The sequence below is a fragment of the Cricetulus griseus genome (genome assembly GCF_003668045.3).
Source record: "Cricetulus griseus strain 17A/GY chromosome 1 unlocalized genomic scaffold, alternate assembly CriGri-PICRH-1.0 chr1_1, whole genome shotgun sequence".
Lineage (NCBI taxonomy): Eukaryota > Metazoa > Chordata > Mammalia > Rodentia > Cricetidae > Cricetulus > Cricetulus griseus.
In genome coordinates, this window is record NW_023276807.1 from 200,133,931 (window position 1) to 200,148,287 (window position 14,357).

Consider the following 14,357-nt stretch of genomic DNA (forward strand, 5'->3'; position numbering starts at 1 on the left):
ATACAGTTCAGGCTGGCCCTGAGCCTAACATCAGTCTCTATTTAGCTTTCAGGAGCACTCAGTAAAGGCATGGACATCCATGCCTGACATGGATCGGCAGTTTTCTCTCATCCAAGCATTCTTGTCCCAAAGAGTTCAAGGATGTCCCCAATGATACTAAGATGCAGTCATCTCATTATTTCCTTCTTTTCTTGTGTCCCCACTTTCTTCTCATACAAGAATCACAGAGAAACCAGAATCTTCAGAAAAATCACATTTTATTGATCACCTTTATTCAGAATTATAAAAATAGATATAAATAAAAATAGCAGAACATAATTATTAAATATTAAGTATATTGGAATGATCCTTACCCCACCCAGTGAGGATTGGATGAACCAGGCTAATAAGTAAAAAAGATAACTGGCCAAGAAGTGGACATCTATATAAAAAGTGAAACAGACATTTAGTGCTCGTCATGGGTCATGCCTAAGAATGATACATTCACATGGCGCATCACATGGAAGACTGAGAGGCCCCAGCATCACAGTCCAGAGTTTAGGGAAATACCTAGACTTGCAGTTAGACACAGGAATATACCAGTTTTTGCTCAGGTTTACATTCACAGACAGTCTATAATATTTCCCAATCTATTTGTGGAATTCGAGAGCCGTTCCTCCAAGCCACCAGAGTCTCTACTCTTCAAACCGCCGTTCTCATATTGGACAAGCCCCCTCAAAATGCTTCAGCTGTTACACTTCCTAATTGGGAAATCATTTCTTTCCCAACAGCAGATCTCATGAATGACCCGTTAGGGGAACCAACTCTCCTCCTACACTTGCTCAGGAGACGTTTTTATAGCTTCAGATGCTTTAGTCCAGAAAAAGACAACTCCTGGTCAATATCCTGAGCCAGGACCAACTTTCCATCCTGGTCAGGGGGTCTGGGTGGCCAGCACCCAAGCCTGTGTCTGAGGGTAAAGCTACTGGCACTTACCCTGCTGGGCAGCACAAGCAAACAGTGCAGAGCCTGCCCTTCTCAACTTCTTCCCTACATTTGATAGAGAGGACCCTGCTGCAGAGGTGAAGGGCAGCATGGAAGTGAGTCAGTGGTGCATCTGTTTCTTTACTCAACCACCTGGAGGTCATCAGAAGGCTAGGCCATTTTCTTCTCCAATGTGGGCTTGAATCCAGCTCAGGAAGTATGAGACCCTCGTGTAGACACCTGGCTTGTTTTTCATTGAACATCCCCGGCCCCAGCTCACAATCCCGCTCAGAGTTGGGCGGCCATTGATGTCACAGACCAGAGGTCCTCCAGAGTCTCCCTGGGAAGTCAAAGATAAAAATAGGTGAACTCTGGGAGAAATAAGGACAGGGCCACCACCCTTCGGCCACATCTGAGGAGACCTTGGCAACTCCCTGTTTTCTACCTAATCAGGTATAAAAACTTCTACTTAGCTTCTGTCTGCTGCTGTTCAACCCTCTTCCCAGAGCCATACAGTGTGCCCAGTTTCAGTTTTGGTGCTTTCAGCTGAAGTATGCTTCTCTTCTCCTCCCAGCATTTTATTTACGACATCATATTCTCTTTAAGGCTTCTCCCCCCTTTCCTAATACCTGATCTTTTGTAATTCACAAGAACAGATCCCAAATAATGAATTGGACCATCATATTGATCTCACTTGTTCTTAGCCAAAGGCCCAGAAGTGATGTGAATAGTATCTATGTTTTGTTGTTGTTTGTTTCTGTTTTGGAGACTGGGGCAGAGTCTCATGATCCTATGCATTCCAAGCTGGCTTTGGACTCACTATATAGCTGAAGAAGCAACTTGTGAACTTCTGATTCTGATCTAATATTACAGGTGTGGATCATTACACACAGTCCTGGGGACTGGATCAGAGCTTCATTCATGCTGTGAAAGCACTCCACCAACTAAGCTATGTCCTCAGACTGTTGGTTTTTCTTATGGTCTCCATTCCCTGGGTGGAGGGTTGAACTCAGGACTTTGAGAATACTAAGCAAACTCTGTACCACTGAACTAGGCACCCATCCAGTTTTTGCTGTTGCCTTGTTTTGGTTTGGGTTTTTGTTTTATTTTATTTTATTTTATTTTATTTGAGAAAGGGTCTTGCTCTGTAGCACAGACCTTGAATTCTCTTGGGCTGGCCTTGAACTCATGATCCTTCTGTCTCAGCTTCCAAAGTGGTAGGAATGGTGAGGTTATAAATGTGTTCCATTATGTCTAGCTTTTTTTGTTTTTTGGGGTTTTTTTGCTTGTTTTTAATGCTCTCAGTCCTTTTAGTCTAAATGTGTAGCACAGGCTCATGCCAAATGTTTGAAGCTGTAAGTATTGGCATAAGCTCCCAAAGATCTAAGTCCTTGGTTCTTAGGATGTTGGCTAGAAAGAAACTCCCCAGAGCTGTCAGATCAACTCCAAGAGCTGGGGGGAGTTTGGGAGTGATAAAAGGGATGATTGGGAGTCTTACCTGGCAAGCATCTGTTTCCCACTGTGGGTCAGCAGCACACAGCATTTTATAAGTGATTTCAGAGCCATAGTAGTGGGGCTGCATACACTGTTCATGGGGAATAAGCTTCACAACAGCCATTTTCAGGTTCTTTGGGTGCATATAGTCAGCTAGATAGAGGAAATAAGTGTTTTCGTTAAAATGTGTCTATAGATGAGACTCTCTGCAAGAGTGAAGATAAAAACATATCGCGCCTGTGGAAATCCCTTATTCCTTTTTTAAAAGTTCCAATCTGAGCCTTTACTCCACCAATAATGAATGGTTCATCCATTGACTTGGTTGCCCATTGCTTCCCACTGTATCCCTGGACCTATTTGTCACCTCTATAGTGTTCCAATCTCTGTCTCCTCACTGTTCCTTTGATAGTCTGCTACATTTGCTTCTGGACCATAACTCTCCCCCAGCTTCAGCTTCAACTGTCACTTACCGACATTCTCGTATCCAAAGCCAGTGATCTCACAATCTGAACCAAAATGGACATCGCCAAGCCTTGGAGGCAGGCAGATGGTCTGTATGGACCTGGATGGCTGTGCACAATGGCCTGTGCTGGTACGTATCTTCAGCAAGGCTGGTGAAGGAAAAGGTCAAAGGGAAAAAGACTATCACTTACCAGGTCAGGTGGTGACCTGGTAATGCTACAGCACTGATGTATACTTCATGACACTAGAGTCATAGAGTATCCAAGAGCATCTGCTGGTATCTTGTCAACCAGAAGCCTCCCCTACCACATTCTCCTAATGCTTTATTTCAGCTGATGACAGATGTTCAGGCAGCCAGAGTTACCATATACATCTGAACAGATTGTTTCCTGCCAAGGGAGCTAAGCTGAAAGCCAGCCAAGGCTTTGCTCTATAAACCCTATATTCGGGTACAGACAGATGTATCCACCTAACCCTGCACAAATAGGGCATTCCCAGCCTAAGCCATATGCCAACAGGGTTCTTCCCACTCAGAAGCAGCTACCTGTTGGGGATACTCCAGGTCTCTACAGAGCAGTATTACACCCCTCTGTTACTCATGCATTTGCTCTGAACTCTTCCCCACGAATTCCCCCAACATTTTCTATCACTACTTTGGGCTTTTGTTGGACCCCTCTTTTTCTGGCTATCCTCTTTCTGGTAACTAAGTTTTCTGCTCACCAATATCGTTATGGTGGGCCAGGCTGTCAGCACTATAGCGTTCATGCAAGATGAGCTGCTCCACCTCAAACTTCATCTCTCCGGGAGTATAGGCGTTCCGCTGTGACTGGCCCAGGTAGACAACATAGTTTTCCTTCTTTGGGTCATTACTGTGAGAAATGAGACATGTCAGCGTGATCGCACAAAGTCCTGTTACTTCCTCCTCTCCATCATAGAGGCCTCAAAGTATTACTTGTACTTAAGGCCACAAGCTACATGAAGAGAGGCTTGGTGGGAAGGGGACAGAGTCATGTTTGGGGTGGGGAGGAAAGGTCAGAGGGAAGAGACAAAAGGATGTACGTACATGAAGCAATGTGTGGCGCTGACCACCCAGCAAGGACTGATGAGGCTACCACCACATTTAAAGGTGGGAGGGATTCCTCCATTGTTCTTCCTGTAGATGGCTGCAAACCAGGGCTGGTTCTCAATGACAGTGAATTCTCCCCCAACAATCTTAAAGCGGGGCCTTAGAGCCTTCTGGCCACACTGGAACCCTTGTTGATCTGGAGAAGAAGGGGGCTTTTTACCTAAAAAAGAATGATACAGATTCTGGGAAGAAGCAAAGGATGAAGAGTCCCACTGAGGCAGATGTCATGTTTTATCCCTCCGGTAGTGGAAGAAGGGGACAATATGAGTTTTCCTCTTTCCACCCCGTCATTTTCGTCGTCATCGTCGTAAGCAGTCAGTGATACTCACTAACAGAGCAGTCCTGCACCATGCATTCATGGGGAAACTGCTTTAGGCCAATCTGCACATAGCACCAGGGTCGCCTCTGGTTGTCAGGGTTCCTGGTAACATGAAGGGATAGGGAATGTCATTCCAACCCAAAATGCCTTCTCGGCATCCTCCCTTCCAGAGAATGCTCAACCAGATATCTGTATTCTTGTGCCAGTATACCAAGGGCTGGTAGAATAGGTTTCTAAGAGGCCATGGGGTCAGGGGTTGGGGGTGGTGGTTTTGTTTTGTATTGATGTGTATGGGTGTTTCCTTTATTTAGGTCTGTGCATGACTGGTGCACATCAATGCCAGAAAAGGGTATCAGATCCTCTGGAACTGTTTGTTGTGAGCTGCCAAAAGGATGCAGAGAATTGAACCTAGGACCTCTGGAAGAGCAGCCTGTACTCTTAATTGCTGAGCCATCTCTCCAGCCCCCACAGGAAGGATTGTTGGCATTCAGTCTCCACCTACCTGCAGTAATTGTGTTTCCCCAGGCCTAGGGTAAGAGCATCAGGTATGTGGGCATTGTAGACTTTCTGAAGGACAGCAGGGGAGTTCCAGGCCAGACAGGGCCGCCCTTTGGTGTCAGTGTTGGCCTTTCCCCGGTAAGACTGACCTCTCCCATGATAGCAAGTCTTTGATGTATCTACAAATAATTCGAGGGTTACAGGATATCAGAAAAAGGGGGGAAGTTTGGACAGGCATTTCAGAGGTGACATGGGGCAGGTGACTACTGGAAGCGTCTCCTTCACATTTGTATAGCCACCACTTCATGAGACTCTGTGTGTGTCCTAACTCCTAACCTCTGACGCCGGGTTTTTTATTTTATTTTACAAGTATATCTGTGTGCTGGATGCACAGCTGATGCTGGAAGAGGCCAGAAGAGGGCATCGGATTCCTGGGACTGGAGTTACAGATGGTTGTGACCCACCATGTGGGGGCTAAAAATCGAAGCAGAGGCCATCTGGGAGAGCAGCCAGTGTTTGTAACCAACGAGCTATCTCTCTAGCTGCACCTCACCCACTTTTTGAGACAAGGTTTTACCTTGTAGCCCAGGCTGGTCCTAAACTTACTATTCTTCTGCTTCCATCTCCCAAGTGTTGTGCTTACAGACCTACACCACCAGGCTCAGCTGCCACCTGCTCCTGCATCCTGACCATCTTTCCCTGTTCTGAAATCTCTGGTCCTCCCCTCCTTCCCAATTAAGAGTCCAAATTCCCATACCTATCTCGCAGTGTTCCCCTTGGAATCTCTTTGGGCAGCTGCATCGGCGAATGCTGGAGAAGTACTTATAGGACACACATATTCCTCCATTCTGACAGCCACAGTTTGCTAGCAAGGGCAAAAATGGGGTAAATAAGGATCAAGACGTAGTCAGCCTCCCCACAGAGACAAGCAGGGTATGCCTCCAAAGGTTTTCCAAGATGTCTGTGCAGCCAACTATTGTGCAAGGAAGTAATACTCACACTCATCAGAAGCTCCAAGTTCATGGCGACCCTGCAGGAGATGAAGGTGGGGGGTCACCAGAGGTGCCATGCTCTAGGGAACCCATGTTCAGGATAAACAGGCCCCAAACTCAAAATCTATTCTACCTTCCAGTAATATTCAACCTTATTCTCTCTCATCCTCCCCACCCTGTCTGTCTCTCCCCTTCCTGTTTTTTTTTTTTTTTTTGCCCAGCTCTCCAAATGAAAGCCCTGGGCTTCCAGCATCCAGACATGGACTAACTCAAGCAAACTCCACATATATCAGGTGCCCTTGGGCTAAGGCAGGCCTAGTGGCTTCTTTCTCCCTTGCCAGACAGTGCAAACCTCTTTGGTTCTCAAACCCTCTGCTGACACGTTGTCCTATTCCCTGGAGAGAATGGGCTTGCTATTGATGCCTAAGGATTCCCAGCTCCCTGTGTAGCCTCTCTTTTCCCCTGATACTGCTTAGGGGTCCCACAAGCCCCTTCCTGAGAAAAGCACTCACTTCAGAGTCGTTCACCACCAAGGCACAGAGGAGCAGGCATGCCAGCCAGACTTTCATGGTAGCAAGGCTGGGCTCTAGACAGCAAGCGGTTCTGCAAAGGAAGGAGAAGTCAGGGCAAGAAGCGGAGCAGCTTGAAGGTGGCAGCGTTACTGCAGTTCAAGGGAAGAAGCTCCAGGTCCCATGCGGGGCAAGCCAGTAGTGACCAAGCAACCCAGGCCCGGCAGTCTCTCCCCTCTGCTGGCTCTGGACTGGTACGGCAGCATGGACCACAAAGTAGAGGCACACAAGGGGCTGGAGTGGTGACCTCGCTCACAGCCCTCCAGCTAAGGTAGGGGAAAGGGAAGCGTGCGGGAGCCCTGGCTGCTTCATCCCGCCAGACTTGCTTCAGACCAACAGCACTCACCGGTGACTGCAACGGAAGGGCGCCGGCAGACAGGCAAGGACAGGAATGATGACCCACCGACTGCGCTCCAAGGCTCCAGTCTCTACTCAGCGCTGCTTGCCCTTTATTAGGGCCGCCCGAGCCCTGGCCCCGCCCAGGCTCGGCGGAGGGCGGCACTCCCTCCCTTCTTTTCCTTTCCCTATATCCTACCACCACTGGACTGCGCTTGCTTCCCGGACTTTGTGTGTGTGTGTGTGGGGGGGGGGGGTGTCACAGGATCTCCAGCGGAGCGAACTAACATAGTCTGGACTGAAGAATCCAGGAGCATGTGAATTCTCCCCTTGTTTCGTTCACCTAGAGCGGCCCCAGTGCAGCGTGGAGAGGGCGCTCCAGACATTAGCTCGAGGACCTCAATCCTCTTCCTGGTGGCTTAATCAGTTCTCCCACCTGTCCATCTTTGAGCCTTACCTGCCTAGGGCACTTACTTCGATGTCTGATAGAGGGGTATAATTTGCAGTTCCTATACGGGCAAAAACACCTGCTAACAAAGGCTCCCATATGTCAAATGCTGGGTCCCCAAATGTCACTAACACAACCAGAGAATCAGAAGACAAAAGCGGCTTTGTAATAGTGTCATCAGCAGGGAGGAAAGGCAAGGTCAGATTTTATTCAGATTTCTGCTTCGTTTTCAGGCCAGTCTTGAAAGATAGTTCTAGAAATCACGATGGCACATGCCTTTAATCCAAACTCTAGGAAGGCAGAGGCATCTCTGTGAGTTCGAGGCCAGCCTGGTCTAGAATGCCTGGTTTAGAGATAAACAAACCCTGTCTCCAGAAACCATAACAAAAAACCTGATAAAGGTTATGATCTGATAAATTATAGGATTGTGAAAGCAAAGTCTTGGGATATCAACTGCTAATGATGCATAAGTGTCAAATGAGTTATTTATTTATTTATTTATTTATTTATTTATTTATTTATTTGGTTTTTCAAGACAGGATTTCTCTGTATTGCTTTGGAGGCTGTCCTGGAACTCATTCTGTAGACCAGGCTGGCCTTGAACTCACAGAGATCTGTCTGCCTCTGCCTCCCAAGTGCTGAGATTAAAGGCTTATGCCACCAATGCCTGGCTGAACAATTCATTTATTTGTGTGGAAAAGAATACAGTCAATTGGATGCGGGGTGGGAAGCAGGGGTGGTGGGGAGGGACAAGAAAAGGGGAGGGAGGGGGAACTGGGGTTGGTATGTAAAATAAATTTTTTTTATTTTTTTAAAAGATTTTATTTTATTTTATTATGTACACAACATTCTGCTTCCATGTATATCAGCACACCAGTAGAGGGCACCAGATTTCATTACGGGTGGTTGTGAGCCACCATGTGGTTGCTGGGAGTTGAACTCAGGACCTCTGGAAGAGCAGCCGGCACTCTTAACCTCTGAGCCATCTGTCCAGCCCAAAATTTTTTTAAAATAAGAAAAAGAATACAGTCAATATAGATCGTAAAACAGGACTGAGTGAGTATCACAATGATATTGCACTTGCCCCACCGCAGAACCACAAAAACAAATAAACAGTGGTGGGGGGAGACTCTTATTCATGTGAACAATAAAATGTAACAGTATAAAAAACAATAGGATAGTCAAACCTTGTTAATGTGGGTCATAAAATATGCAACAGTGGGAGTATCCTCTCTTCCTTTATTGTAGAGGAGCTGTGGGTCTTTAGGACAAGATTAAAGGAATGCTTTATTTTTCTTTTCTTTCTTCTTATTTATTTATTTATTTAATTATTTTGCTTTTGTTTTTCAAGACAGGGTTTCTGTGTGTAACAGCTCTGGCTGTGCTGGAACTTGCTCTGTAGACCAGGATGGCCTCGAACTCACACAGATCTGCCTGCTTCTGCCTCTTTTGCTGGGATTAAAGGCATGCGCCACCACCATCCAGCAATGCTTACTTTTCACTGAATGCTCTTTCATACTGTTTTTAAACCTTTAAACACATCCCTGTGTTAGCCATTCCAAAAAGATAATTGCACATTTTAAATGCATTTGTATTCAGCCTCCTGTATTATCATAGGACATTATTATATGAAGACAAAAAAGCCATTGTTTACCAAATAAAATAGACTTCCAGAAAGACAGGTCATGTGTGACTCCTAAATCTTGAGAACAAAGCACAGGCATGTATACACACACACACACACACACACACACACACACACACACACACACACACACACCTCAGGCATAACTGGAAGTACACAGAAACGATTCCAAGGTTCAGCCACCTTCACTTCTACCCTGGTGTCAGAAACAAGACTTGAGGCCATTTTGATGTTTCTTTCATGGAAGAGGGGGAACTAGTCACCATAATTCATTAGGACCCAAGCCTTGCTTTATTTCCCTGAGCCTAAGCCTGTTGGGTTTTACTACCTTGCACATCTGGACCCTGTGAAAGAACCCCAGGAGGTAGGAAGGGGAAGGCCAAGATGACAGCCTCTGGATGGGGAAAGTGCACATTAACTATCCAGCTTTGGGTGGGCAGGTGACCTTCGCTCTTCAGAACGTGTTTTCCTGAGCAGCCCAGTTTCCAGCAGCCCATAGGACCACTGAGTCAGAGATCCCAGAGGCCTCGGAGGTAACTTGCTATTTCCTTTGGAAGACTGTGGCCAGTTTTGTTTAGGTTTAAGAAGCCATTAATTGTAAATAAACATGATCAAAATGTAAACAGAGATATAACAGCCTGAGGACTTACCCCGAAACTCTAGTTTTATATTAGGAAATTCCCAGCAGGCTGGCGTGATTCACATTGCTGCCCCAACAGCTCTCATGACTCCGAATTACTTGGCTGGAGGCTGTCATGCTGATTCTTTGACAGCAAGGTGACCTCATTTCCTCTTGGACAAACAGAGACCGTTATGCAGTGTGACAGACAACCCTCTTCCTCCTTCCTCCGCCACTTCTTCACCTGGGTGAACAATCCCAGTGCTGCCAATTCCTCATAAAATCACCATCCTACTAGCTAATCTTCAGATTCTCTGGTTATTTTTGGTGCAGTCTGTGTTAGACTTTCAAGTCTTCGGTGGCAAAGAACACATTTTGGATATCTAAGATGTCTTAACCGCAGAGGTGCTTTTGTGTCAGTGAATGCAGAACAGAGAATAGGAACAGAGAGTTTTGGATGGTCCTGAAAGTTCTCTCTCTCTCTCTCTCTCTCTCTCTCTCTCTCTCTCTCTCTCTCTCTCTCTCTCTGCATGTATTATACACATTCGTGACTAACTCCAAGTCACCAGTAAAGCACAGGTGTTGCATTAAAGAAAGATATAAAAGCACTTCCTCTTGCAGTCTTTTAAACCAGAGTCCATACTTGAATTCTCTACTTCATGATCCCTGTGTCTTACTTCCTGTCTGTTACGTGAGTCTGAATTTGTACCTGCCTGAAGGCTGTCTTGTGGATGTTTGCCCCTGTGTCTGTGTGTGTCCATCCCTATGTGTGTCTGTTTGTTGTGCGAGCTATATGTGTGACTGACTGGTGTGATTGGTGTCTGTCTGTTCTGTCTGTGTGTACTGTATGTGTCTCTGTGTGAGTGGTGTTTGTGTGTTCCTAACAAAGAACTTGGTTTTGTATTTATTGAACACCATAGAAAGCATTATTTGAGGAAGAAATGGGATACTTTACAGAAGTCTTTAACACAGTTTTATAAGGGATTAAGACACAGCCCTAACTGATTCCAACTACCAGATAACAAACATCATTGTTCATTGGTCAATATCCACAAATAGTTCCTCTCAACATTTATAGTAGATTTAGGAAGTTGCTTTCAATTTCTGTATTCACTACTTTCAACAAATGATTCATATGCATTATCTGGGTCAGGGCATGGAAGAGTACATAACTTAAGCTCACAGCTACGAATTAGCTTAGGTTGACTTTGTGGTGAATCCAAGGCAAATACATTCGATTGTTATGGTGTTTCTCTCTCTCTCTCTCTCTCTCTCTCTCTCTCTCTCTCTCTCTTCAGAGAAAATAGTATGGGTTTATATCCTTGTCTAGTATTTCTGTCTTGTACTTAAAGACATTTTCCGATAAATCATTCCTCTTCCCCTCTTCCAGTTCAGAACTGCCCTATGACAAAGACTAGAATTGTTATTGTCACTCTGCAGATAAGGAAAGCATGGCAAAAAGATGACACATAGTTGATGGGTGACAAAGGTGGCAGCAGGATCCAGGTACTCTCTCCCATGTTCCTGTGCTATGTGTCACACAGTCTCCATAAAGTGGCAGAATTCTGTGAAGGGAAGTCCCACATAATTAAGATGTTCAGGTAGGAGGTGTAAACCATTCCAGTTCAAGTGTTTGCCTCAAGCCTTTCTATGTATTCTGCATAATTCCTTCCAGAAACACTATCTTATTTTTTTAAGGATATCCATACTATAATACAAATTCCTTGCTTGCCTGAATTCCAGGAACTTCCTTTGTGATCTAAACTGAAGTTTCTGTTGAGAATGAGAAATGAGGAAGTAAATGCATATGATTTCATTATTTTCTTGACTCCAAAGGGGAAGTCTCCTTTGTATCTCAGGCGTCTAGACCTCCTGAATCAGATGTGGCTACATAGACTAACAGAGGAGCTCTTCTGTAGGTGCGATTTCCAAAAGGGCAGGCAGATGCACGTGTATACATGTGCATTGAGCCAAGTATCTAAACTTAGTCTGACTTCCTATACAGGAAAATGAGCCCCTAAAATCTTATGTTTTGGTTTGAGGCTTTTGTTTGTTCGTTTGCTTTGAGTTTTTTTTATCTGTTTGGGTTTTGTTTTTGAGACAGTTTCTTTTTATGTAGCCCTGGCTGTCATAGAACTATGTAGATCAGACTGGCCTTGGACTCAGAGATCAGATTAAAGGTGTGTGCCAAACCGTCTGTCTAACTGTTGGTTTAGGCTTTTGAGACAGGGTCTTATGTAGCCTCAAACTCACTCTAGTCTGCACTTCCCAAGTGGTAGGATTACAAGCCTGTCCTACCATGCCCAGCCCTTAAAGGCTATTTTCTGACTAGCTGGGTCCAGAAGGAAGTTCATGTTGAGTCATGAGATATATTCCTGGGTTGCTATACTAAGAACATTCAGGATGCACTGTAGAGGAATAACTTTTAAACAAATCTCTTAACTCCTTTGATTTCAGTTCTGCCACCTTCGAAATGAACAGAATGGGTCACCCCCTGCACCTGTTTTGCAGATTGCATGAAGTCATGCCTATGTGTGAAAGTGTTCATTCATTCATTCATCCAGTATTCATGATGGGGCTCTGTGTGCCAATATAGTTCCAGGTACAGAAAATTAAATGTTAAATTTTGTAAACTGCAATTCCTATCTCGAGTGCTTCCCTTCTTTTCTTGTCTATTTTGGCCCAGAAGGCCAGGTCATGTTGGAGTTCATCTCAGGAATCCAGTTAAGTGGGGATGCTGTGTTCTTGGCCCACAGACCTTAGCAACTGGGCAGCTGGGAAGGACAGCTGCGTGTGCTGTTCACCCCCGCACCCCTGACTCCCACTCACCCCCCTCATCTGTGACTCTGTGTAATGTGAAACATCTTTTAAACCTCCTTTTTTACATATTGGCAAACAGACTCCTCAGCAGTATCGGGGAAAGGCAACAGCAATGGTCATATAGCACCTTGAGTCTGAGGCCCCCTCCCCCCTTCTTACTGTGTGTTTAGTGGTAAAGGTAAAGCTCTGTCTGGGCCTGTAACGTGATAGGGGAGGTGGTGGAGCTACTGAGTCCCTAACGGCCTGTGGAAAGGGGTGGAGGGAGGCCACATATTTGCTTCCTTACTCATGGAAAGCAAAGCACTCAGGGCTGAACCCTGAGGTTACACGATGTCGTCAATAACACAGAGAAGCACAGGTCAACTTGGTTCGTCCATATTCAGTCTATGACTCTCCAAACTTTCCTGCCCTTTCAGGTCTCTGATCTGATTTTTAGTTTTACCCAGGCCAATTATCTCTGACTTCTGTATGGACATCTTGAGCCTTGGCCAAATTTCTTTTGTCCCTAATTCAAACACAGAAGTCAGAAATGTATTACTCTAAAAGAATATTGGGGGCCAGGAGTTACAGTAGTTAAGAGCGCTTGTTGCTCTTGTAGCAGACCTGGCTTCCGTTTCCCAGCATCCACATGGAGATTCACAACTGTTCATCACTCCAGTTCCAGGAGATCTCTGACCCCCCAAGAGCACCAAGCATGCTAGTGCACATACATACATTACTCATATGTAAAATAAAAGTAATAAATATAATTTTAAAATGTAAAGGGTATATATAGGTTGTGACTCTCCAAACCTCCTGGATTCTGAACCTCTCTCCAGGAAAAAGTCTCTACTTAGGACTCAGGTTACCATATTGGGTGGCAGTGGATGCTTAAGGAGAAACACAGGCCATACCCTGGGAAAAGGGCTAGAAGAGGAAATGAGAAACTGCTGGGCTTGTGAAAACTGACAAGAAGTCAATCTTTTTTTTTTTTTTTTGGTCCCATCAATTTCTCAAGACAGGGTTTCTCTGTGTTGCCCTGGCTGTCCTGGAACTCACTCTGTAGACCAGGCTAGCCTTGCCTCCCAAGTGCTGGGATCAAAAGCATGCACCACCACTGCCCGACAAAGTCAATGTTATTTAGAGATATGTTTAGATATGGGCTAAACTGCTAAGCAATCTTGTTCTGAAGAAAAGCAAGGTAACATCCGTAGTTCATGTGACGTGTGTTTTCAAGCCTCTCTCGAAACAGATTCTGTGTGCTTGCCTTTAGTAAATGGTAGTATCTCCTTTCTGCTATTCAGAGAGGAAAGCAGCTGGTAATAAAAGGAAGTGAATCATCGGAGGTCATTCATTGAAAGGAGATTCACAACTTACAGATTTTGAGGAACCTCATGACACATTTCCACCCTCCTGTTCTGAATCCTCACCTCCTTCCTTCCTTCCTTCCTTCACCTCTACCCTCAGTGCCTTTATCTGCCCTCTCCACCTGCAGAAAAAGCTCCAGTCCCCAAGCAGGAACAGATCAATCAGATGAGCCTCGGAGGAAGGTTCAGAAGCATGCATAGACACACACACACACACACACACACACACACACACACACACACACCACGGCAGGGACACAGAGGAACAGTAGCACAAATGGAGGAACAGGATATGGATAATTGCATGCCCAGAATGTTCCTTCTTTACTCTGGGGGCAATGATTATGGCAAAAACAAAAGAAAACAAGGCCTGCTTTCTTCAAGGGGATTTTATAATCTGTCCCTTGTTAGAGGACAATAGCAAAGCTAGGTACAGTGGCCCAAGAGGGTTCAACACCAACCTGGACAACATTACAAAAAAAATTTAATTTAAAAGGTAGTTAATAACTAACTTTTGTTATATGGTATTTGCTTCTAAAACCTTAACAATGGGGACTGGAAAGATGTCTTGGTGGTTAAGAACACAAGCTGTTCTTCCAGAGGAGGTTTCAATTCCCAACACCCACATAGCAGCTCACAACTGTTTGTAACTACTAGATCTGACACCCTCACACAGACATATATGCAGGCAAAACACCAATGTACATAAAACTTAAAAGA

The 14,357-nt window shown here is 45.1% G+C and overlaps 1 protein-coding gene across 2 annotated transcripts; it reads right to left on the reverse strand.

The window, feature by feature from the left end:
* Positions 1–240: 240 nt before the first annotated feature.
* Plau (plasminogen activator, urokinase) lies at positions 241–9,847 on the reverse strand. 2 transcript variants are annotated; one of them, XM_027387520.2, is made up of 11 exons: positions 9,503–9,847; positions 6,367–6,457; positions 5,862–5,892; positions 5,620–5,727; positions 4,867–5,041; positions 4,375–4,466; positions 3,983–4,205; positions 3,640–3,788; positions 2,928–3,068; positions 2,462–2,610; positions 241–1,303 (listed from the first exon to the last, which is right to left on the reverse strand). In XM_027387520.2, the coding sequence occupies exons 2-11, from the start codon at positions 6,421–6,423 to the stop codon at positions 1,127–1,129; spliced, it is 1,302 nt and encodes a 433-aa protein (XP_027243321.1). In that variant the 5' UTR covers positions 6,424–6,457; positions 9,503–9,847; the 3' UTR covers positions 241–1,126. The 2 variants fall into 2 exon arrangements, with proteins under 2 accessions (XP_027243321.1, XP_027243320.1); XM_027387519.2 differs by lacking the exon at positions 9,503–9,847 and adding an exon at positions 6,770–6,928.
* Positions 9,848–14,357: the final 4,510 nt, after the last annotated feature.

Coding starts and splice junctions, on each gene's coding strand:
- Plau (XM_027387520.2), bottom strand. CDS start 6,423: ATGAAAGTCTGGCTGGCATGCCTGCTCCTCTGTGCCTTGGTGGTGAAC. Junction 4,467..4,866: donor GGGAAACACAATTACTGCAG/GTAGGTGGAGAC, acceptor TCATGTTACCAG/GAACCCTGACAACCAGAGGC. Junction 2,611..2,927: donor CTTTGGATACGAGAATGTCG/GTAAGTGACAGT, acceptor TCCTCTATCTAG/CTGACTATATGCACCCAAAG.